We start from the raw sequence: 25,931 nt of genomic DNA on the forward strand, positions 1-25,931 counted from the left end.
CAGTCGCTCAGTCCTGTCTACTCTTTGTGACCCCATGGACTGCAGCACGCCAGGCTTCCCTGTCCTTCACCAACTCTCAGAGCTTAAACTCTTGTCCATCAAGTCAGTGATGCCATCCAACCATCTCATCCTCTGTCGTCCCTTCTCCTCCCACCTTCAATCTTTCCCAGCATCAGGGTCTTTTCTAGTGAGTTGGCTCTTCTCACCAGGTGGGCAGATATTGGAACTTCAATTTCAACATTAGTCCTTCCAATGAATATTCAGGACTGATTTCCTTTAGGATGGACTGGTTGGATCTCCTTGCAGCCCAAGGGACTCTCAAGAGTCTTCTCCATCACCAGAGTTCAAAAGCATCAATTCTTCTGCACTCAGCCTTCTTTATGGTCCAACTCTCACATCCATACATGACCACTGGAAAAACCATAGCTTTGGCTAGACCTTTGTTGGCAAAGTAATATTTCTGCTTTTTAATATGCTGTTTAGATTTGTCATAGCTTTTCTTCCAAGGAGCAGCAAGTGTCTTGTCTTTTAATTTCTTGGCTGCAGTCACCATCTGCAGTGATTTTGGAGCCCCAAAAAATAAAGTCTGATACTGTTTCCACTGTTTCCCCATCTATTTGCCATGAAGTGATGGGACAGAATGCCTTGATCTTCGTCTTCTGAATGCTGAGTTTTAAGCCAGCTTTTTCACTCTCCTCTTTCACCTCTTTAGTGAAAGAGGCCCTTTAGTTCGTGTTCAACTTTTGCCATTAGGGTGATATCATCTGCATATCTGAGGTTCTTGATATTTCTCCCAGCAGTTTTGATTCCAGCTTATGCTTCATTCAGTCCAGCATTTCACGTGACTGACTTGGCATATAAGTTAAATAAGCAGGGTGACAATATACAGCCTTGACGTACTCCTTTCCCTATTTGTAACCAGTCCATTGTTCCATGTCTGATTGTAACCGTTGCTTCTTGACCTGCATATGGATTTCTCAGGAGGCAGGTAAGGTGGTATTCCCATGTCCTTGGGATTTTTCTACAGTTTGTTGTGATCCACATAGTCCAAGGCTTTGGCATAGTCAACGAAGCAGATGTTTCTCTGGAATTTTATTCCTTTTTCTGTTATCCAGCAATTATTGGCAATTTGATCTCTGGTTCCTCTGCCTTTTCTAAATCCAGCTTGAATATCTGAATGTTCTACAGTCATGTACTGTTGAAGCCTGGCTTGGAAAATTTTGAGCATTACTCTGCTAATATGTGAAATGAGTGCAGTTGTACAGTTGTTTGAGAATTCTTTGGCATTGCCTTTCTTTGGGATTGGAATGAAAACTGACTCTAGTCCTCTGGCCACTCCTGAGTTTTCCAAATTTGCTGACATATTGAGTGCAGCACTTTCACAGCATCATCTTTTAGTACTTGAAATAGCTCAGTTGGAATTCCATCACCTCCACTAGTTTTGTTTGTAGTTATGCTTCCTAAGGCCCACTGGACTTTACATTCCAGGATGTCTGTCTCTAGGTGAGTGTCCACACCATTGTGGTTATCCGGGTCACTAAGACCTTTTTTGCACAGTTCTTCTGTGTATTCTCGCCACATCTTCTTAACATCTCCTGCTTGTTAGGTCCTCGCCACTTCTGTCCTTTATTGTGCCCATCGTTGTATGAAATGTTCCCTTGGTATCTCTAATTGTCTTGAAGAGATCTCTAGTCTTTTCCATTCTGTTTTTTATTTCTTTGCATCATTCACTGAAAAAGACTTTCTTATCTCTCCTTGCCATTCTCTGGAACTCTGCATTCAGTTGGGTATGTTTCTCTTTCTCCTTTGCGTTTCCTGTCTCTCTCTTATCAGCTATTTGTAAGGACTCCTCAGACAACCACTTTTCCTTCTTGCGTTTCTTTTTCTTTGGGATGGTTTTGCTTGCCACCTCCTGTACAGTGTTATGAACCTCTGTCCATAGTTCTTCAGGCACTCTGTCTACAAGGTCTAATCCCTTGCATCTGTTCGTCACCTCCACTGCGTAATCATAAGGGGTTTGATTTAGGTCATATGTGAATGGTCTAGTGGTTTTCTATACTTTCTTCAATTTCAGTCTGAAATTTGCGATAAGTAGTTCATGATCTGAGCCAGTTAGCTCCTGGTCTTGTTTTTGCTGACTGTATAGAGCTTCTCCATCTTCGGCTGCAAAGAATATAATCAGTCTGATTGCGGGAGTGGCCATCTGGTGACATCCATGTGTAGTCATCTTTAAGAGGGTGTTTGCTATGACCAGTGCATTCTCTTGGCAAAACTGTTAGCCTTTGCCCTGCTTCATTCTGTACTCCAAGGCCAAACTTGCTGGTTAATCCCAGTATCTCTCGACTTCTTACTTTTTGCATTCCAGTCCCCTGTGATGAAAAGGACATGTGTGTTTTTTTTTTTTGGTGTTTTAGCTCTAGAAGATCTTATAGGTCCTCATAGAATGGTTCAACTTCAGCTTCTTCAGCATTAGTGGTTTGGGCATAGACTTGGATTACTGTGATGTTGAATGGTTTGCCTTGGAAACAAACAGAGATCATTTTGTAGTTTTTGAGACTGCACCCAAATACTGCATTTCAGACTCTTCTGCTGATTATGAGGGCTATTCCATTTCTTCTAAGGGATTTTTGCCCACAGTAGTAGATATAATGGTCATGTGAATACATTTACCCATTCCCATGCATTTTAGTTCACTGATTCCTAAAATGTCGATGTTCACTCCTGCCATCTCCTGTTTGACCACTTGCAATTTACCTTGGTTCATGGACCTAACATTTCCAGAGTCCTAGGCGGTATTGTTCTTTACAGATTCGGACTTTTCTTTCACCACCAGACACGTCCACAACTCTGCATCCTTTCTGCTGTGGCTCAGCCTCTTCATTCCCTCTGGAGCTGTTTATCTGCTCTTCTCCAGTAGCATATTAGACACCTACTGACCTGAGGGGCTCATCTTTCAGTGTCATATTTTTTTGCCTTTTCATAGTGTAAATGGGGTTCTCAAGGCAAGAATGCTGAAGTGGTTTGCCATTGCCTTCCCCAGTGGACCACGTGTTGTCAGAACTCTCCACCATGGCCCATCTGTCTAGGTGGCCCTGCCCGGCATGCGTCATAGTTTCGTTAATTACATGAGGCTGTGATCCATGTGATCATTTGGTTCCTTTTCTGTGATTGTGCTTTTCATTGTTTGCTCTCTGACGTACTTACTGCCATATTGTTCATCGTTTTCTGCTGGCTGTTTCGTGGTTCCTCTCTTTCCTTCCAGCTCTCTTGCTCTCTCCCTCTGAGGTTTGATGCATGTCTGGTGGGCTTCCCTGGTAGCTCAGCTGGTAAAGCATCTGCCTGCAATGCAGGAGAGTATGCTTCGCTTCCTTTTGTCCTGTTGTGTATGTACTGTGGGTTTTTACTTTGTGGTTACCATGAAGCTTACATAGAACAACTTTTAACAGTCGTGTTTTAAGTGATAAGAACTTAGGTTTGGGAATATTCTAAATTTGTAACTTTTAGCCCCAGCCCTGTCATCTGTGTACCCCTTAACTAAGCATAGCATTTGTACTGCTTTTGTCTTTTAACCTTCATACTAATTCTGCGTCTCAGTCCCCTACCTCTCCTACATATTTGCTTTTACCGGTGATTCACTCCTTCATGTTTTCTTAGGGCTTGCCAGGTGGCTCAGCCGATACAGAATCCACCTGCAGTACAGGAGACCCGGGTTTGATCCCTGGGTCACGAAGATCCCATGGAGAAGGGAATGGCAGCCCACTCCAGTGTTCTTGTCTGGAGAACTCCACGGGCAGAGAAGCCCTTAAGGCGTCTTTTATTTTTTCAGTATAAGGAAGTCCCTTTAATATTTTTTACAAGGCTGGTTTGGTGGTGAACTCCTTTAGCCTTCACTTGTCTGGAAAGCTCTTTATGCTTCCATTATGCATGGTAGCTTTGCCAGTATTCTTGGTGGTTCGTTTCCGTCAGCCGGATTCAATATATCGTGCCACTCCCTTCTGGCCTGGAACATTTCTTAAAAATCTGGTGGTTGTCTTGTTCCCTTGCAGGTAACAAGCTTTTTGTATTGGTAGGTTAAGATTCTCTCCTTGGCTTTAACTTTTGACATTTTATTTATAATGTGTCTTGCTGTGGGTCTCTTTGGTTTGATCTCATTTAGAACTCTCTGGACTCCCCATATCTGTATGTCTGTTTTCTGCCCCAGGTTAGGAAAGTTTTTGGCCATTACTCCTTCAGATAAGTTTTCTGTTCCTCTCTTTTTCTAGGACTCCTGTAATGTGAATATGAGTCTGCTTGATGTTGTCCCATAAATCCCTTAAGCAATATAGTTTTTTTTCTATTTTTTTTTTTTTTCTACTTTGATTGGGTAGGTTCATCTGCCCTGGTTTTGAGATCATTGATCCTAAAAGCTCCCCTCTGGGAGATACTGGCACTCTGGAGCAAGGTAGAGGGGTGAAGATGATACTGCTCATACAAGAAAAAGGAAAAGGTGATTCTCTCCAGCTTTAGCAAGGCAAAGGGCGAGAGGGAAGGCGGTGCCCAGCAGGCTCCATCCTTTATATACCAACGAGACCTTGCCCCTCAGGCCAGGGCTTTAAAATTAGCAAACAAACCTCTCACATGAAGAATGGGTGCTTTTCAAGTGGCTGCTTCTGAACTTGACTCCGAGGCAGGTGAGTCTCACACTGCCTTGTTCTTCAGGAACCCCAGTAAGTTTTCACAGCCCCCATGGGTTTCTTGCCTTTTCATCGTGTTCGTGGGGTTCTTGAGGCAAGAAGCCTGGCGTGCTGGAGTTCATAGGATCACAGTCAGACACAACTTAGTGACTGAGCAACAGTGGCTCTTGTGGGTGGGAGCCCAGTTGGTCTTCAAATCCAGGTGTTTGCAGCAGTACTTTGCTCCTTGGGGAGAAGCTCCCAGTTTGAGTTCCCTGCAGGCTGGGAGCTGCTGTGTCTGGGGTGGGGTTTATGGCCAGAGTGTGTCTCAGCCTTTCCCGGCTGCTTCGGTGTGATTTCCCTCTCACTGCCTGATGAGAAGGGTCTTCCACCTGGTACATTTTGTCCACGTGAAATTGTTTCGTATACTGTTGTAGAGTGTGTCCACGGGAGAAGGTGAATTCAGGATCTCTGTTGCTGTTTGGAACCAGAACCATGTGTTTTTTTCTAATAATGCTGAACAGGATTAATATTTGCTGACCTAGAAACACACCACTGAAACCATGAACTCATACTGTTTTTTTAATTATATAGGAGTTTACACCAGGAATAGAAACTTTCGACTGTATAAATCATCAAAAATAGGAAAGTATGTGGCTTTGGAAGTTGCTGAAGATAACAAATTTTTTCCTATACAATCGAAGAATATTTCGAAAGAAAATCAATACTTCCTGTCTTCTTTGGTCAGCAATGTCAGGTATGCAGGACCAGAATTAAACCATTGTGTGTTCAAGAATATTTATTAAGCAATGAATGGCATTGTGAATTACTAAAATGTGAACTGTATAAAGTTTTTATATTTTGAGTAAAAGAAAGTTCTTAAAATTCTAGGTTAACTGTTCATTTTTGCCTATTAACTAGAAAATAATAAACGTTATTTTAAACGTTATTTTTAACTTTTTCTCTTCATGTCCTTTTATATGTGATATATTTTCCAGGTTTTCTAAAATGATTATTCTATTAAAAAAGAAAATAAAAACTACTTATTGCATTTGGAAATGTAATTACCGTTAAGATAAAATTTTCTTTTTATATATGCACATACAGAAATATAATTTACATAGATCCTTCACTTGAAACATATTTCTTGGGATCATTATTTATATGATTATATCACCTGTCTTGTCTACTCAACATTATATCATAAATATTTGTCAAATTAATAACTGACCAATAAATTATCAATAATTTTTCTGTAGAATTTTCTCCCTTTGCTTTTGTTCCTCTTCCTTTTTTTCTTCCTATTATCCAGACTTTTAAAATTAACAAAAATTTCAGAGGCTTCTGTAGCTTCAGCATTTCTCAGGTCTTCTGACTGACTCTGCAGTTAAGGAAAATACTATAAATGGTCACCAAACTAGTCTTTTTGTAGGGGTTGGATTGGTGTTTTTGTAGGCAAATGTGGCATAAACATCCTAGCACAATGAGCTGTTGAACAAAGGATTTTATTATGAGACTGACTGAAATTGTGTCCTTTCAGTAGTCAGATCTCTCTAATTCTAGTATTACTTTCTGTTGTACACATTTTCTTCTTCAGGTTCTCAGATGCTTTACGAATTCTGACATGTGACGTACCTCAAAGTAAACAGCGAGTTCAGTGTTTCAGTCGTACCGGTACTTCAGGTAAGTTTAAGAAAACAATTTGCTGTGAAAATTTAAGGACACAAAATCTATTTTTCTTCAAAATCTTAAATCTTATATATTTGTATGTACTGTTCTTTCAGAACAACTGCATTTCTCTCCAAAATGGAAAATGTGAAAAAAAAAAATGTATTTTAAAGCTTACTAATTTTCATTTTATAGTGTTTTTGGGGAAAAATATGAAAATAATGTAGGTTGTCTAAAATAAGCACATATTAAAATGAAAAAACTTAAAGATCTCTTCACTCCTCTGTCCACAGAGGGGTCACCGCTGTTAGCAGTTTCCTGTTTAACCCAGTACAGCTCCCCTGCATTTCCAGCACATGAAGAGCCTCTGCATTCTTTTAATGGCCATATAATTTTTCATAAAATCTATATGTTCTTCATTCGTTTACTGAAGAAAATATCTTTTTCTAAGATATAAACTCCAGTAAATATTTTAATACACACACTTTTTAGGCTATCATTCTAAGAATGAGACTGAAAATTTTAATATATAACAAAATTGGATTGGTTACATACTGTAAAATACTCTGTAGACATTTGACTTAGATTTATAAAGCCTATATAGTATGAAAAATGCCCATTTAAGATGTTGAGATAAGGCTCTAACATTATATGAGGTATGATCACAGGTTTATTTTAAAAATATGGATAACATTTTCTTACCTGTTTACTGTCTAACAGTTGTTTCTAGACATTGAAGTTTATTTCTCTCATTTCTGCTTTAATATATTTTCCAAAATTTCTTTAATTATGTACACTATTATGTATACTATTTTTGTAAGTGAAATTGGGCTTTAAGAAAAGTAGATTACTCTGTCTTTAAATAAGATTTTTAAGTAATTTTCCTTAGAGTTGTAGATAGAAGACATAAGATGTTAGTGCTCTGCAGCTACAGGACCCTGGAGAATGCGCCTGTGATGAGTGAGTTTATCGCTGGTTACCTTGGTGGAGACTGCACACCATAGGAAACAGGCATCTCAGAAAAAGGGCGTTAGAAAGGACTTCTTATAGGATCCAGGCTTGAGTTAGATGCTTCTGAGGAGTCTCCAAGGAAGAGTGGGCTGTTTGAGTTGGGCGCTGTCAGTGACAGGTTTATGATTTAAATATCTCGATAAATCTTATCTGGAAAGAAGGCTGACTACGGGGGAGACTAACGCCACAGCTGGTAAAGGAGCAGCTACTGAGACAAAATAGGCTGGTGTTTGGTCCTTTTTGTGGTTTGGTCTTCATTCTTGTCCTGAATTATTGTGGCCACAGTGACCTTATATGATGCTGAAGTTCTGTGAAGCAGTTTATGATTAATGGGAGAACACCAGGGCTGAGCTCCAAGTCCCCAGCCAGCTTGTGGCCACACCGCAGTCTCAGTGACAGTATTAACACAAGGCCAGCTCCCAAGTGTAGGGGGCTGTTTTTCTCTTTATCAGAATGAAGCAAGCAACTGAAGTGATTCTAAATGCTTTTTATGAAAAGTAGCTACAATTTGATTTGAGAGGTTTGCATTTTACCTGCTTCCTTGTGAGAATGCACGACTGATTAAAAGACAAACTGCAGAGAAGCAAGAAAACTAAAAACTGGCAGGAGGCGGCTGTGAACACAGTTGTACTGAACAACTTAAAATTTAACTCATCTCTTAGCTGTTATGATTTATAATTATTTTTTCTGTTGCAGTAGAAGCCATTGAAGGTTTTCAGTGTTCACCTTACCCTGAAATTGATCAATTTGTTCTCTCACTGGTGAATAAAAATGGCATTAAAGGAGGTAAAGATAACTTTATTCTTTATTAACTGTTATATGAGAGAGTAATAGTACCTTCAGAAACATTATTTGTGGTTCAGGAATTCGGCGGTGGAACTACTTTTTCCCAGAAGAATTGTTGGTTTATGACATTTGTAAATACCGCTGGTGTGAAAACATTGGAAGAGCCCACAGGAGTAATAATATCATGTAAGTATTATTGCTTGTTAATGAGTTCTATGTATTTACCCAGTATTATATTTTAAGTGTTTATAATTTAAGATGAAAATGTAAAAATGATTTTGTTATAATAGATTTAGTTGTAACTCATACAACTTATATTTGGCTTGTGCTTTTTAATATTTAACTGTGAATATCTTATTACTTTGCCTCAGCACATATCATCTTTATTTGTACTTTATTTGGTAAAATAACCCCTTAAATAGTGAAATCTTGAGGAAACTACAGCAGAATTGAGTGGGGCTAGAAAGAAATGAGAGCCAGTAGCCATTAGCCTTTGACACCTACGGAGTCTAAATCAAACGTGAGCAAGTTTGGGCAAGAAGGAAACTACTCTGCTAGGGTTTAAGAATTAGAGTTAAAGGTTATGTTAACATGTTCAAGACAAAGAATAGTCCAGAAGAGAACCAGTATTTATTGAATGCTTGCTGTATATGCAAGGCCTTGTTTTGGACTTGTCTTTTGCCCCTGGTAAAATAAGAGGAAATAAAGGATGAAGTAAGACCAGAAGTAGGATTTTACATCATATAAGGAAATATTCAGATAGGGATAAAATAGAAACGCAGTCATTATCATTTATGATGTTAGCAGAATTTCTATGTTTTAATATCTAACATCTGGAGGAAATGGCAACCCACTCTAGTATTCTTACTTGGGAAATCCTATGGACAGAGGAGCCTGGTGGGTTACAGTCCATGGGACTGCAAGAGTTAAGACACAACTTAGCAACTAAACCACCACCAGCCAATACCTAATATCAAAGCTCAGACTTCAATATATAAAGCTTTTACAGCACATGGGCCAGGCATGAGAAAATGATCATGAAACTTTAAAAAGCTGGAAAACATCTTAGATATTATGATTCAGTGCTATAATGTATACATAGGTTAATTCAGTTTTTAAAAAAAACTTCAAAAACTCAGTGCACAAATCTGTAGCAAAGACCACCTGTAGTCCCAGAACTATGGTTGTGATTTTGGTGTATCTTCCTAGTCTTTTTTTCTGTTCATGAATGTTTGCCAGAAAGTCATTTCATATAATGATTATTTAACTTTGAGATTCTCGGGTTGCTATTTCTTTCTGAAGAATTACAGGTTGTATTATTATCCAGTGTATTCCTTTTAAGTGTGAAATACATCGTGTGTGTGTGTGTATATATATATACACATGTGCATATACTTGCATATCTACCACTTTTAACCTCAGAAGTATCCTCTGGGCCCAGGTACAGTTTCTTTAGAGATAATAGCTGTTGTCCTGAATTTTGTGGCAATCTTTCCGTCTTTATGGTTTTTTCCATATTTGCTTGCATCTCCAGACATTTCATTTTACATTTTTTAATCTTATAGTAAATTGGTCCTTTGACTTGCTTTTTGGTCAACATTATATTCATGAGGTTTGTGCATAGTGCAGAATGTAGCTGTTGCTTGTTTCCATCATTGTATATGTAAGTAGACTAGTTCATCTGCTGTCCTGCTGTGGACATTTGGCTTGCTGCTGTAAACAGTGAAGCTACAAATACTGTATGTGTCACTTGGCGCACATACACAAGTTTCTCAAAGTGTATTTCTAAAACTAGAATTGCTGTGTCACAGAATATGCATGAATTTTATTAGATAAATTATTTTCCCAAATGGTCATGCTACTTGATATTCCCACCAGCAGTGTTTTCAGATTTTGTCCTGCCCCATATTCTTACCAAAATTTTACTATCGTTAGGTTTTTAAATTTGTTTTGCTAATCTGGTGAGTTTAAATGGTATTGTGGTTTTCATCTGAGTTTCCGATTACTAATTTGAGGATTGGATCGTCAAACCTCCCTCATCCAAATCAGAGATCTTACCCAATGAGAAGCTTTACTAGTAGTTTTAAAGGTATAAGGAAGCAGTCAGGCCTGGGACACCAGGCACGGCTCCCCACGTCCTTCCTGCACGGGACGCTTTCTCTAACTCCGGCTCAGAGCTGAGGCAGGAGCTACCAGCCACCGTACACAGCAGGGAACACTGAGGTTATGAACCATCTGTTTTATATTCATGGTTACATAGCATGTGTGACATGTGCAGGGAACCGTGTCTTATAAACCCACAGACTCTAGGCCTGTTTACCATACACAGAAATCAGAGACCTCCTGCCAAGGGCATTCTTTATAGACAAGGACGCTCAGCTTGGCAAACTGCCACTGGCCCAGTGGTTCCCAGACTCAGTTCATGGTGCCCTTAGTGTCTGAACTTTTTCACATTGTTCCAAGGACAAGAGAAATACCTATACTTATTAATCAGTTTCAGGCAACTTAATATTTGCCCTGATAATTTAGTAGCACTTTGAAAAAACAATATGCATCAATTGAAATGAAGTATTATTTCATTTTTAAATTGAGATATAATTGACATTTAACATTATACTAGCTAGCTTCAGGTGTAAAACATTTGATATCTATGTACAACTGCAAAATGATCTCAGCAGTAAGTCTGGTTAACATCCATCACCATATATAGTTACATTTTTGTTTTCTTGTGATGAGAACTTTTAAGATTTACCAATTTACAAATATGCAATATAGTATTAACTGTAGTTGCTATGTGTATATTACATCACAGTGACTTGACTTATCCTTGGAAGTTGGGACCTGTTGACTCTTAAGTATGCTTATTAATGAGCTGTGTGTCCTTTTGAAGCCTGCATGCATAAACTCAAACTTTGGGATCAAGCTGGACACTGCCAGCCTCACCCTCACGTCTCATTCCATATTTATGCTACTTTTTTATCACTACCACCAATATCAAACACCCAGCTCTAAAAAGACAGGACATCACTGAAAGGAATGGAGAAGGGTGATGCCGTACTGTAGAGCCTGTGAGTTACAAGCAAGCGGTTGCAAGGTGCCTGACAGATGTCACCCTATCCCCTGAAAGACAGACATATCCTGTATCGCCCTGGGGCACTTCTGTGCACAGTTTGGAAACTAGCATTTGTCTGTTAGGAAGTCTGTTACTGGAATGTTTATGGGGCCCTTAGACTGAGCTACCAGCCCATTTTTCTCTCCTTGGTAAATGTCCCAAACACATAGTTAGCCATTTTGTGTTTCTTTTCTATGAAATGTGGGAAGATTTTAAACTACTTAAAAAAAATTCTAGTGGTTATAGGATTGTTTGGGTTTTCTGTAACTCTGCTTGGTTTGGTATATTTTTATCTAGTACTGTGTCTGTTCTACGAAAATTTTCAGCATTACTAGAAAAAGTTCATAATATATATTTTTAATGTATTTTATATTTGTAGTTATATCTCAACTTCTAATACCACTTATGTCTTTATACCTTTTTTGATTAATCTTGAATTTTATTAGTCTTCATTCTGTCCTCATTGACTTTTAGAAATTTTTGTTATTTCTGCCTTTAAGATTTATTGTTGTTCATTTTCTAAATTATTTGTGTTACTGCTAAAGATTCTAAATTTCTTTCTAAAGATCACTTTAGCTCAGTTTCACATTTTATTATTTATTTTTGGCACCACTGTGAGGCTTGTGGGATCGTCGTTTCCCGACCAGGGATTGAACTTGGGCTCTTGGCAGTGAGAGCATGGAATCCTAATCACTGTACCGCCAGGAAATTCCCCTCACCTATTTCAATATGTAATTTCAATCCATTTAATTCTAAGCATATTCTAATTTCCATCATGAATTTTCCTTGAGTCACTTGGTTATTAAGAAAAATGTTTTAAATTTCTAAGTTTTGAGTTTCAGTTCTTTTTATTGCTTATTTCTAAATCTGTTTTGTAGTCAGAGAATGTGTGAATGAGTACTTATACATTTAATGATTCATACTGTACCTAGCATAGTCAGTTTTTTAAATTGTTTTAAATTGTTTTAAATTCTCAAATTTTTGATATCCTGAGTTTTGGGGTGATTGTTTGGTATCAATTATCAGAAGAATGTTTTCTTTTTTAAATCTTAAATTATGGTTGAATATTTGTTTACCCTTGAAGTTCTGTAAGCTTTACTCACATATTTTGAAGATCTCTTATTTGGCGGGAACAAGTTGAGAATTTTATCTTCTTGGGAGAAACTTTGGTCAGTATATAATTTTTGCCCTAAAGTTCATAGTTTTGGCAAACACCATTTGTCAGATATGTTTGTATCCTTTTACTTTCTATCTTTTCTCCCTCTTTAAGTCTTAGGCATCTCTCTAGTAAATGGCATGTAACGGGATTTTGCTTTTTATCCTGTCTGGAAAGTACTAATTTTTACTTTTTGTTTTAAATGTAAAGGATTTTGGTTGACTTGAAAAATGAAGTTTGGTATCAAAAATGTCATGACCCTGTCTGCAAAGCAGAAAACTTCAAATCTGACTGTGAGTTACTAATTTTTACGTTTACCACAGAGTAAAAATTAGATATTATATAAAATAGTTCTACTGTCTTTCTGATTCAGGCTTTCCACTACCTGCTGAAGTATGTCTTCTGTCTCTTCTCAAAGAGGTAAGTGCACTTTGTAGTTTCCTCCTGGTTTCTACGGAGAAGGCAATGGCAAGCCACTCCAGTACTCTTGCCTAGAAAATCCCATGGATGGAGGAGCCTGGTGGGCTGCGTTCCATGGGGTCCCTACGAGTCGGTCACGACTGAGCAACTTCACTTTCACGCAATGGAGAGGGAAATGGCAACCCACTCCAGTGTTCTTGCCTGGAGAATCCCAGGGACGGCGGAGCCTGGTGGGCTGCCGTCTGTGGGGTCGCACAGAGTCGGACACAACTGAAGCGACTTCGTACAGTGGTTCAAGGAGCTAATGGTGTCCAGGTATCATCTGAACACAGGTTGGAACTTTGTTTCCACTTAGGAACTGCTGCAGTGGTCGTTCCACCTCAGCACACATCTGCTCTCAACCTCATTTTTTCCCACTGCTGCATAAGAAATAGATAGCTATTAACCAGTTTCAGACATTTTAGCTTCTCATTTTTTGCTTTACAAAGTATATCAAAATATACTTTCTTTATATCTAGAAAGAATTTCTAGAGATAGTTCTATAGGATATATATATATACACTTTAAACTTTGGTAGATATTACCAGACTGCCAAACCAATATTTTTCTTTGAAAAAAACTTTTATATTACTTACCCAAGTAATTCACATTCATTGTAGAAAAACATTACAAAATACATAAAGCGCAAAAAGAAAAAATCATTCTCATAATTTTACCACTCAGATTAATGTTTTGGTCTGTAGCTTCCAAAATTAGTAGTATATATACTATATTGTAGGGATTTTTCCTACTTAAACTGTCATATTTTCTGTATTACCAAATTGTTCTCCATGAAAATGATAGGAAATTAGGTTATCCTCCACTTGCCATTTCTTATTTTTACCTTTTAATCTGTACCAAGCTGGTAGACATAAAGTGGTATTTCAGGTGTTTTAATTTACAGTTTAACATTCAGGTTTCTATTATGGATTGCCTGTAACTGCCCTCTGTTTACTTTAATATGAGGTCTAATATTTTACAAGAACTTTGTATTAAGGACTCTTCTACACTTTTCCCCCTTTTGTTTATAGTGTTATGGTTAAAATGAAAGTTACCTACTTGAGTGCTTGAGTTTATAATCTAGGTAACTGTCTGGTATGTATTCAACTTTAAAAACGTCTCTCCTGAAAAAATTTATACTGAAATGGTAGAAACCTCCGTGATCTGTAGGAGCTGGATATAAAATACCTGATCGCCAGTCTCTGGTAAATTACTAGGTTAAAAAGTGTTTTCAAAGAACCAAACTTTGTCTCTGAGAATATTTCACCCTAGTTTATTTGAAGTGTTATTTTGATAAATGGCTGTGGTTTTAGTGGGTTTCTGAAAGTTTTTTTTTTTTTTCCTGCTAATCCAGTAATACCTTGAAAACACCAAATTGTAAGTACCTTTGGTGACCAGTATTACCACTGCTTGGATTTAACTTATTTTAGCTTTTTACTTAAAAACTGAGTGATAGGTTTATTATACTGTTTAACAGTTAACACTTTTAGTATTTTAAGCTAAACTCCAGTGTTACTGATATTTGCCTGTTTTCTATTGCAATGAAAGAGTTTTAACCTGCAGAAATGCTGCAGAAGAACAAGGAACCCTCCTGTGTGCCTTTTCTTGATTGGTTCTTAAACACTTGGCCACACTTGTTTTCTCCCGCTACTGTACACATGACACATTATTTTTGATGAATCTTGTCCTAGGCATTTCAGGCTGCTGTAACAGAGTACCTCAGACTGAGTGACTTAAAAACAACAAATTTCTCACAGTTCTGGAGGCTGGACAGTCCAAGATCAAGGTGCTGTGGACTCCCATCAGCTCCCGGGTCACTGAGCGGTGTCTCTCACTGTGTTGTCCCTGGGAGACGGGGTCACAGAGCACTAGCACCATTCCCTTCTGATCTCAGCACCTGCCTCCTGCAGCCCTCACCTAATACCACCACACTGGGCGTTGGGATCATCTAACGGGGAAGGGGGTGACGAACGTTCAGTCCATAACAAATCTCTTTAGAGTAAGAGCAGATATCAAAACCCTTCGTCTCTTAATACTCAAGCATGTAGCTGGAGAATAAGAACATTCTTATACATCTATAGTGAAATTATTCAGGAAATTTCATGTTAATACAATATGTTTAATACTCAAAATCCAGTCATACTTTTGATCAAATCAGACACTCAGTCGTGTAGTTATCTCAAAACCTTTTTCAATCTAAAACTATCAAGAACTTAGTCTGTTCAGATAGCAGATTCCAGTTTGTCCACTTAAAGACTCAGTCTCCCTTTGCTGTAGCCCATCTGTGTACACCGGAGAGGGCGTACCACGGAGCTGCAGGCATTTCCAATGTGGAGTTTTGTGAGTGTCCCACAAAGGCAGCAACGATGAGCCCGTGATGACTGCATTGGAGACTGTACCGTCCCGTGTTTGGTATCTGTTGAACTGAATACCTTAATGCAGTACAGATCAACTGTATGGTGAAACCATCACACATTCTGTTTGAGTAATCGGTATTTTCTTCCTACTCTGCTCTCCCTCCGCCTTGGAACTACAGGGAGAGGAGTTTACAACAGATACAACAGCGGACACTGAGACCAAGAGTCCTCATGGACCGTCATCCAGCGTGTTGTCGAAAGGGGCATTTTCCGACGCTGACTGGGATAACGGCATTGATGATACTTACATTTTGGAGGCTACAGAAGATGCTGAATTAGCAGAAGCTGCAGAGAACAGTCTTCTGGCTTATAATAGGATGGATGAAATTCCTGATGAACTACTAATAGAAGTGTTACAAGAGTAGCTAATTATGGACACTGACATAACTAGGCTGTAATCTACATGAAGGCAGATTTAGTACCATTAAATTATAGTAACTTATTAAATAAGCCTGTTATATCAGCTGTTTTATTTATCACTTTACTTCCAAATCTTATGTACTCAAATAAACCAGTTTTATTGAAAATTAGCTCCAGTGTGCTTATTAAAATTCAGTAGAATTCTCCTTATGTGATTAACTATGTTCACATCAGCTTAATTTTGCATGTTTATTTGTAGGGTAGAGCTTCTAAGGGCTGACGAGGTGTCAACACTGTAAAACATTTAAAAACTTAGTACTTGGTGTTAACTAGAAAAGTTAATTATGACCTCTAAAACTACTATACTTAGCTATTTAATTTTAATGACAAAGCAATATTAAATTCTGGTGACAAGCTCAAGGTCATACATACAGTCTGAACAGTAAGACAGTTTCCTGCTTTTAAACTTATCTGAGAATGTTATAACAATAAAAAATATTCAGTTCAAATTAATAGTAATAAAGTTCAGGTTTTCTTCCCATTTTCCTTTGTGCAAAAATATATACTGTTGTTACCTTCTAAAACTGTATCATGAGACTAATCTTAAATGTGCACATCTTAGTAGACTGGTCTCATTTCTGGTCAAGGAGATTCTCTAATTGATAGTTGATATTTTGCAGATGATGTTCGGCTCCTAAAAGGGGTCTTGCTTTGAACAGCAAAGCTGGAAGGCTAGATGAATCATACTGTTGAAGAAAAATATTTAGATGAATAAAAAAACTTAACCCTTTTAAAACCCTATCCATTTTATGTAGTTCAATGTTATGACCAAATGCCAGTGATAATAGTGTTTTCCATGAATCACTGTTCACTCATTTTTATGAAATTGTTTTTAATCCGTCACCTCAGAACAACTGATAAACAGGCTGCAAGGGAACTGCTCTGCAAAGCCTGAGCTCCTCACCCAGAAGACCAGCCGGGTCAAAGAGCAATGGCATCCGAATGACTTAAACCAAAGTCTCCCTGGACAGGCCAAGACGTGGTCTGGGCAGGTTAGCCAGAGCTCTGTGGCTCAGCAGGTTCACTGTAAGAACCGACGTAACGAGACACCAGGCCCATAAAACTCATCTAGAAAAATTACTTTTTGAGAAAATTAACCATGTGGTTCTCAGTTGCCAATCCAAGTGTCCTTAATGATTAAAGACAAAATTAAATACAAACCCAGCATAAAAATAGGAAACAAAACTCAACTCATGAGTTTGAAACTTACGCCAAATATCATGGTACAACTTGTATCTAAGAGCCAGTGACTAAAGTCCTGACAGCTATATTATACTTAGAATATTTTGTTGCTTATGTTTTCAAGGTGGTTTTCTTAGAAACAAAATTAAGCACAAAGCTATCAGAGTGACTACAACCCAAATAATTTTGTCTATATCACCTACCATTAGGCAATTCAGTTTAACAGATATTTGAGAGCCTAATGTGTTCAACCTATTGTACCGGGGGGCACCTGCTCTCAGGGGAGGAAGAACTAACATTAGGTACTGGATTCTTAGTTTAAGAAAAGAGGTAAGGCATGTACCCTGGTATCTACACTCTGAAAGCATAACTCAGACACACTACTATATATAAAGCATGAACAGCAAGGACAGGGCCAGCTATATTCACTATCTTGTAAGACCACAGAAAAGAATCTATGCCAACCACCCTTTCCCCTCCTGCATGCCCTCTTAAAACATTTTTCAACTTCTAAAATCATACCTACCATTTATATGGGATAATGGCTACTTTTGCAGATACAAAAGATAGTAAAAATACGGGCTGAACAAAGAACAAGAGGTTGGTCTTTAAAACTTGTATAGGTTTTAGTGGTCTTAGTCTTAGGTTGATGACAAGTTGAGTTTTGTCCAGAGGATACACTTTCCCTTCAAGAAATTCAGTTCTCTGAAGCTTAAATACCTTAGTAAAATCAGTGTTTCTGGATTTTCATTTACCTCTCTGGCCTTAATTAATTAGCTAAAGAAGTGGTGTGAACAAATTTTCACCAGTTTATAGGGCTGCTTTTTGGGTAGACCTGGCGTCTCCACTGCTCTCCCCTCCAAGCTCCGGCTCTCTAACAGGAGCCCTGTGTCTTCTGAAGCAGAGTGAAAATTAAAAACTGAACTTACTGTTTCCTTTACACTTGGTTCTTCCTCTTGAACATCTGAGTAATCTTGATGAAGCTGCTTGAGATTAGACAGGAAATATGCTGCCTTCCTAAGGGAAGCTTTTCTCTCCTGAAGTTCCTCATACTTTATTTGTAGTTGTTTCAGCTCTGGTTCTACCCTAAAACAGAAAGATATTTTTCCCAAAAAGAAATGACAAAGTGGAACTTCAGCCTAAGGTGGAGTGTGTAAGGGTTTTGAGTGAAGTAAATAAACAGGGAAGGTGGACTAGGTGGTTTAAGATATCATTAGCTTTCAAATTATCAATGTGAATGATTCTGAAATCAATTTAAATATAGCAAAAACTCTGAAATATGATGCCTAAAAAGTACTTAGCAGTGAAGCCCACAGAAAAATATGCCTTATGTATCTTAAAGTTCATTAAGTCATTTTTAGAGTCTTAGGAACCACTGAATTGAAACATATACTTGGGTATCAAGATTTTAGCGCCCCAGATGGATGTAGACCAACACTGCAGTGTAGCAGTAAAAGCATGGACCAAAAGCCTTTCCTCTGCCCCTCTGTCTTATGAAATTTTGTCCAAGTCTAATAAAAGCAGTGGAGAAACTATCTCAGTGCCTGGATGAGATGTGCAACCTTGGGCAACCTGCTTTCTGATTCAGTAGCTCGTAAGTCTCTTAACATACAAAATAAAAAGGATAACTTGGATATTGTGGACCAATTTATAAAAGAATGGGGAATGGCTACCATGTTTCATTCTCACAAAGATATATTTAAAACCTGCTCTAATATCATTTTATAGAAGTCCCCGTACAGTTCTGTGTGTTGAACCAGTGGGAAACCCCCTGAGCCAGCAGGGTCGTGGGCAGGAGCGCTGGGTCGGGCGCCAGCAGGGTCGTGGGCAGGAGTGCTGGGTCGGGAGCCAGTGGGCAGACACCGGGTCCTGCCTCCCCCATTTCCGGGTTGGGGGCTGTTGGAATGTTACCGCCCTGTGCCTTGGGTTTTCTACATGTAAAACAATGATACACATTTTCTTTCTTTCTATGCCTTTCCAAAATACTATACCTCTCAAGTTCTACAACTCCGTCTAGAAAAAGGATTGGAAGCTCTGAGAGACAGATCCGAGTCTTACATAGTTGTCTTGTGGCCAAACACCCTGCCTCCTGGGGTTATGGTGACGATTAATATGTTGGTATCACAAAGCACTTAGGACAGCGCCCAGCGACACACAGCTAACACCTGAAAAAGCGTCCCGTCATGATTACTTTTCTGACTCTGGCCTGGGCCCATGAAGGCTGCAGCGCCAGCCAGCAGCACCTGTTCAGAGGCTGGATCTGGGAACCAAAGGCCAAGACAACCCGTTTCTCCCTCTTCTAGACTTCTGGGGCAGGTCTCATCTTTCAAACTTAGTACTCACTCATAGGTTGTCTTCTAAGACCACTTTCCAAGCTATTTTAAGGCTCCTGAAGGGCAGGGAGCGTACCTGACACTGCTTATTCTGCTGCTGCTTTGCTGCCAGCCCTCCGGCTCACCTGGCCACCCCGTCTGTAAGGAAGACCACCAGAAACAGAGCAGACGGCTTGCGCTTGTCTTCCTAAGCACACGTGGAGACAGACCTGGAAATTCTTCTGGCCTGACACCTGGGCCCAGGTGTGTCACACCAAGCAATGCGTCTCAACGACACTCATGAAAACTGGTAACGCCGCATACGACACTGTGCTATGCCAGTCATGGTGTGGCACTTTCTGCGCATTTACTCACTCAGGCCTCACACACCCTGGGAGGTACAGTCACCATCATGCTCATTGCAAACGAGGGAATGAGGCACTGAGAGGACGGCCTGCCCAAGGCTGCCCAGCCAAGTGGTAGAGCCCGCACTTAAGCCTCACGTCCATGCGTTACATGTCCAATCAGAGCGCCTCTCAGGCAGGAACTGAGAGAGCTCGTGGTGGGCACATCAGGGCTGATTTGCTAAAAGCTTCTCAACTCGGCAGTATAACCGCCCTTGACTGAGCTTCCAGCCCAGAGAAGACCTGGTGTTTAAATGCAACACGGCAGCAAGTTTTATAGCAAAGCCTCACGTGAAATGCTGCGATTAAATCCCTATTTTAAGTTCTCAAAGAGAATTTCGATATTACTTACTGAAGCAGTTCATCCTGGACTTCAATCAAACGCTGCCTTTTCTTTTCGATATTGGAGATTATCTAGTAACAAAAATTTGTTACATTAGTTTTGTAAACATTTGAGCACCACCTTGTACACTGTGCCTTGTACACTGTACTGGAAGCACAGTGGGAAACACGGGAAACCCCATTCTTACCAACTCTGGTCACACAGGGCAGACAGACATGACATACAAAGGGATGTAATTACAGCCTGTGACGTGTGCTATGAAGGGAAAGAACAGGGAACTGGAGAAGTCCAGGGGGTCCTCTCGCAGATAGCCCCGAAGAGGAGGGCCTATTTTACTACCCTGTGAGCTTCCAAGTAAGGCATTCCTATGCCCTCTAATACACTAGGAAAATCCTGAAGCACGGGAATGCCATGACACAATTTGTATTTTACAGAGAACATTTCAACAGGATTCACTGCATCATCTCAACCATCACTTTCAGCGACTACCTCATGTTCCACTGCTGGACATTCAGACTACTCCTGCTTGCTTGTGAGAGACGCAGGAATGACCAACAAGAGATTAAAACTGAAAAACAGCAAAGGCTGTTGTTTTTCACCAGAATAGTTTGTTTTTCACCACAAGGAAAACTATCCACTTCACGCCCATTTCTGTTATAAACACAGAGGGCGGCTGTGCTTCCACACGTGGGTTCACGCAATTTTACAGCCAGAACAAGGCATGCGTTTTGGTCCAACTGTAAACAGGCGGGCTGGAAGGGCCTCGTGTTTCCTTGCAGACCAAGTGGCAACAGGACACTGAGGCAGCAGCACCATGACAAGAGATCTCCTGACCTTGGCCCAGTATTCTTCCTAGCCTGCCCTTTCTGAGACTCGAGCCAGTTCTTTAGTCTGAAAGACTTCTGACACACACACAGTAGTGATACACGTATTACATAATATGCAACTATGTAAGGGGTCATTTGGGGCTTGAGAGCCATTTTTAGGCCAACTGGGACCCCTGTTCCTTAGCCTACGTCTCAACAACATTACTGACTTGATCAGTACTCACCTGAACAGTCACCAGATCGACCAAACAAAAGCCTGACTAAAAAGATAAAAGGCCTCCACAAACTGTAGGTCACAAAACCCAGAGTCGGGTCTTACTTGCCATGTATGTGCACCTTCTACAGGACTGCGTCTTTAATCACGTAAGTGATTTACCTTAGCATTCTTCCTTTTCAGAGTCTTCAACATCTGGATTTCTTGAACCTACACAAAACAAAAACAAATATTTGCATGCATTTTCCAAAGTCAAGTGTTTATCATTTTATAACATATCATATCCAGTTTCTAATCTTCACCACACTGGCAGCAAATGCAAGCTTTTCCAAGACAACAGTGAGTTGCTCAGGATTAGTTTTTAAAAAAATAAAAATTAGACCAACCAATTTATGTCACTGAACTTACCATTTTGATGAGTTCTTCTTTCAAATTAGAATGAAATTTGTTGATGGCTGCCTTACAAACTCGAGAGTCTATTTTTTGTCTGTAGCAGAATGAAAAAAAAGTCAAACTCAGGTACTCTCTGAAGGATTTGGAAAGGCGTGTTTCATTTGTTCAGCATTCCCAGGGACACACAGTTTGGCATGTGCCATTCTGAATATCTAAGAGGGCATGGTCAGCTTGCAGCCCCTTCTCAGGTTTAAAAAAAATACTGGAAGCACCTCAAGAAAAGAAAAACAACTGGAACTCTCTTTCCTAAGTCCTGACGCATGTGGCCAGCACTTCCCGACACTGGCCACAGCCACAAGTGACACGAAACCACGTGGAAAGTGATGGTCCCAGACAAGCCGGGGCTTCCCTGCAGCCTGATCCAGTGGCCAGCAGACTTCAGCCCTTTCCTCCCTCCCTGCCACAACTGGGGAAGGGACTGGGCCTCACATTTGGACTAACCGCTATATAAGCAGCCAGAAGCCAGCTCTTCAGCTCTGCAAAAGCTGACCCAAACAAAGAAACTGGTTTGGGTCCCTGTTGTCAGGGACAGAAGAGCCCAGTCTCCCTCCCTCACAGCTGGACACAGACCCATGGTGACCCACACCCTGCCAGGGTGGAGCTAACCCCTGCTCGGCCTCGTCACAGAACAACACTAGAATTTAAAGTCTGAATTGAAAATAAACCTCTTGTGTGAGTGAGAGCTTGTCATATAGCCATTTTTTTCTTGGGGCAAATACATGAGGAAAAGTCACCCAGGAGAAGGGGACTAGGCCCGTGGCCTAATTCTTCAGACGCTAAGCAGGAGAGATGGCCTGCACTTTTGACATCAGAAGATGGAATAAGAAACCCCAGACCTCATTCCTCCACAGGGAAACCAACAACCACATATAGCCCTAAAAGCCTTATGAGGAGGACTCCAGGAACCATTAAGAAGCTGCAGTTCTTAACTGGTTCTGGCAAGTTCAAAGTCTAGACCCTAAATTCAAACAGCCATTTCATATCAACTCTGATCGCCCTTTTCCCAGAATTAAACAGTCTCCAGGTTAAACATGATGCACTTTGTGGTGGGGGCAGAAGACCAAGATATCACAGCTTGCCAAAGTTCTAATCTTACTGGTGGGGAGTTATAAATTTAAAAAAGGATAAATACATTCTTCTAAAGGTAAGGATAATTAAGTGTAATGGACTAAAGTGAAATTCAAAGATGGACACTGGACTTAAAAAGGATTTTGTAATAAATAACAGTTTAACATGAGACAAAGGTAGGAAGTAAAAGTTAAAAGAATGTAAAATCTGGCAAATACTAAAGAAATCTAGTGACATATGAGATAAAAGATTTTAAAACCAAAAAAAGCATTTTTAGGAATGAAAAGAGTCACTTCATAAGGATAAAATGTTCAATCTAAAAGAGCAATTTTAAACATGATATCCTAGTAAAATAACCTCTATAGAGATAGCATAAATTGATAGAAATACCAGGAAAAACTGAGTAATACTGATTCTACACAGATCCAATAATTAGAGCTTCCACAGAGATTATGTGCTAGGCCATAAATGAAGCCTCAGTATTTCAAAAATAGGTATTACCAGTCCATGAAATTGGACTGTAACTATTTAAGACAGAAGATTAATAAATACAAATTAAAAAGTCACATACAAGGACATACAATAACATACTACTAAATCAGAGGCTTAAAGAAAAAAGTATAATAGAAATTTAAAAGTTCATAAAAATGATAATGAAAGTTCTCCATATCAAGCTGTGGGGTGAACAGAAGTGCTATTTCAAGGGAAATTTATTAGGCACATAAATGACAACATCAAAAGACTCACTCATACTCTAGAAGAATGTTCTCGAATGCAGACAAAAACACATCTAATTCCATGATGTCACTGGCTTTCTTTTCTTTTAAACACCAAACAGGTGCACAGTCGGAAGTATCTACAACATCAGGATAGGTTAATTTAATATACTGATTATCAGCAATTTAGCTCTAGGTCCAGGGATCTGAAAGCCTACAACAAAAGTATTCCACCAAATTGCTAAAAATAGTAAGAGGTTTTGAAGAAACACATGGGAGAAGACAGGCTCACAAACCCCTGTCGGTAGGGCGCCCTCTAGTGGCCGCCTCCTTGGTTGGCCCACTTTTGAAGCAGCCAAAAGCAGCCGTCCCTTAGTTACCCTGCTGCGCCTTTAACAGCCGGCTGTTACTGAATGCTACTGGTGATGCAGATCTTTGTTAACTGTGTTTTGTTAGTTTTAATCTACCTGACGGATCACTTCTAGGACACAGGAAGGTTACTGCATATATTGATTCAGACAGCTGATATAAGAGATTAACTATAACTTTGTACATTTGTGAAAGAAATATTACACATTCATTAAAATGGTATGTAGAATACTGAATGACAAGGATATGAGCCCACTTAGGGTGAGAAAAGCTCAGTAAAAGGACTGAAGAGTATAGACCAAAAAACATGGCAGTTACTTTGGGGTGATGGAATTGTAGGTGATGTTATCATCCTTTCTATATCTTTGAAATATTCTAAAATAAACATTTTTATAATTAGAAAAACAAAACTTATCTTTTAAAAAACTGAAGAGAGAAAATGATTTTCCTCCCATTTTTCAATAAACTTTGTGCCAATAAAAATGATGCAGAATAATATGCATGAATCTCAGAGTTACATTGAATGAAAAAAGGCTTCTAAAAGTGCATAGTTTGATGTCTGAAAAGAGTGATAACGTGATGAAAAATTAAAATAGATTAATGAATAGGTGCTAGGGCAAGTAGAAATAAATTCTGATGGTAAAATCTAGTTAGTAGGTATATGAATATATATTGTTCAATTCTTTATCCTTTGTTGTATATTGAAAATTTTCATGATAGACTGCTGGAAAACTCAGTTACTCCAAAGTCATATATTTTTTAACTTTTTAAAGTGGAAATTTTATATACTTAAATGTACTATTCTATTAAATTAAAAAATATATTTTTAAAAAAGAACTTCTTGAACGATTGACTACATATAAAACACTTCTATACCTGTGGTGTAACTTCTTGGTTTCTTCCTTTTGCCAGGAAGCATCTTATTTTTCTGAGTTTCCTAAAAAACAAAACAAAATAAACAAAAAACCACAGCAAAGATTTTCATGTAGGAGAAAGTTCTCTTAAAACAAGAATTAAGACAGCATTATCAGACACTGTCAATACTTTAGCTACAATTTGATCCAGGAAAATACCCTGGAGAAGGAAATAGCAACCCACTCTTGCCTGGAAAATCCCTTGGAGAGAGGAGCCTGGTGGGCTACAGAGTCAGACACAACTGAGTGACTAACTTTCTCATTTTGTTCTAAGTGAATATATTAATCATATAAATTATCTAACTTAATATAAGGAAACACTGAACAAATTAAACTACCTCAAAATAAAAAGTAATTAAAACTTTCAGTTGGCTTGTAACAATGGGTGCCTTGGAGGAAACTGAGCTTTTATTATTTAAGATAATAATATGTGGAATCAGCTCAATTTCTGCTCCAAGCTATGATGAAGTGACAGCTTCTGAACTAGCTCTCTTGCCAGCACAACCATAAAGTGGGGGGGGGGGGGGTGAGGGGGTGGGGTGGGGGGGGGTGGCATCGGACAAAAGGCAGGACAAGCCTGAGACTCTCAGAACGCAAACCTACGGCTGCCCCGGCCCCCCAGGCCCGGGACACCTTCCTTCAGACGGCAGCACAGCAGCTGTATCCCCATTGAGAGCAGCGTCCTGCCCCGCTGAGGAGGCAGAAAGCAGGGCACAGTGGCCGAAGCCCCTGCAACAGGCTGTCGGAAGAGGACACGAGAGGTCTGGCTGGGGTCCCTGACGCCTACTCCATGCTCCCAGGGAGGCTACACAGGGGCACTGGATGTGCTATCATGGGAACAAGGACGTAACAAGTGATAAAGGACAAGGAATACTCGGGGAAATTGGATGGAGAAAACGCAGAGGCCTCACTAACTAGTTAAGAGCTGTTGATCCAGCTGAGCGGGTGCTGGGGGGACACCCCAGCTCAGGGGTAAGAACATGCCCGAGATCGTGCCATCTCCAACTGTCCCCAGGGTGGGGAGCAAGACAGCCTTAGAGATTCTAGTACAACAGTTTATGACCCTCCAAAGTACCTGATACATAAATAGATATACAGCATACTTATGATGTTCAAATTCAGTTGGGGGAATGGTTAGGAGGAAAAATGTCTAAAAAGGCTTCTTAGGGAAGACAACAATGAAAAAGGTTTAAGAAACACTGCTCAAGAGTTAGGGCTGCCCTACACCCACCCTACTGCTGCTGCTGCTGCTAAGTCGCTTCAGTCGTGTCCGACTCTGTGCGACCCCATAGACGGCAGCCCACCAGGCTCCCCCGTCGCTGGGATTCTCCAGGCAAGAACACTGGAGTGGGTTGCCATTTCCTTCTCCAATGCATGAAAGTGAAAAGTGAAAGTGAAGCCACTCAGTCCTGTCTGACTCCTAGCGACCCCATGGACCACAGCCTACC

General features: G+C 39.7%; 2 protein-coding genes across 12 annotated transcripts in view; one reads left to right on the forward strand and one right to left on the reverse strand.

Moving 5' to 3' along the window:
- PRIMPOL (primase and DNA directed polymerase) overlaps positions 1 to 15,788 on the forward strand; it is a 46,487-nt gene extending 30,699 nt beyond the window's left edge. For 5 of the 9 annotated variants that reach the window (XM_027529769.1, XM_027529768.1, XM_027529767.1 and 2 more), the window contains 7 exons: positions 5,247 to 5,409; positions 6,250 to 6,335; positions 8,028 to 8,117; positions 8,195 to 8,303; positions 12,596 to 12,678; positions 12,759 to 12,805; positions 15,381 to 15,711. In XM_027529769.1, coding sequence (XP_027385570.1) covers positions 5,247 to 5,409; positions 6,250 to 6,335; positions 8,028 to 8,117; positions 8,195 to 8,303; positions 12,596 to 12,678; positions 12,759 to 12,805; positions 15,381 to 15,626 — 824 coding nt within the window. In that variant the 3' untranslated portion in view covers positions 15,627 to 15,711. Of the gene's footprint in view, positions 1 to 5,246; positions 5,410 to 6,249; positions 6,336 to 8,027; positions 8,118 to 8,194; positions 8,304 to 12,595; positions 12,679 to 12,758; positions 12,806 to 14,198; positions 14,222 to 15,380 lie in introns of all 9 variants that reach the window. The other 4 variants (XM_027529772.1, XM_027529766.1, XM_027529770.1 and 1 more) reach the window with 4 other exon arrangements.
- The window catches only part of CENPU (centromere protein U), a 48,285-nt gene continuing 35,761 nt past the window's right edge, over positions 13,408 to 25,931 (reverse strand). For all 3 annotated transcript variants that reach the window (XM_027529778.1, XM_027529775.1, XM_027529777.1), the window contains 7 exons: positions 24,446 to 24,506; positions 23,232 to 23,340; positions 21,372 to 21,450; positions 21,126 to 21,173; positions 19,932 to 19,993; positions 17,793 to 17,949; positions 13,408 to 16,367 (listed from right to left, as the gene is read on the reverse strand). In XM_027529778.1, coding sequence (XP_027385579.1) covers positions 16,254 to 16,367; positions 17,793 to 17,949; positions 19,932 to 19,993; positions 21,126 to 21,173; positions 21,372 to 21,450; positions 23,232 to 23,340; positions 24,446 to 24,506 — 630 coding nt within the window. In that variant the 3' untranslated portion in view covers positions 13,408 to 16,253. The remainder of the gene's footprint in view (positions 16,368 to 17,792; positions 17,950 to 19,931; positions 19,994 to 21,125; positions 21,174 to 21,371; positions 21,451 to 23,231; positions 23,341 to 24,445; positions 24,507 to 25,931) is intronic.

This window comes from Bos indicus x Bos taurus, chromosome 27 (genome assembly GCF_003369695.1).
Source record: "Bos indicus x Bos taurus breed Angus x Brahman F1 hybrid chromosome 27, Bos_hybrid_MaternalHap_v2.0, whole genome shotgun sequence".
Taxonomy (NCBI): domain Eukaryota; kingdom Metazoa; phylum Chordata; class Mammalia; order Artiodactyla; family Bovidae; genus Bos; species Bos indicus x Bos taurus.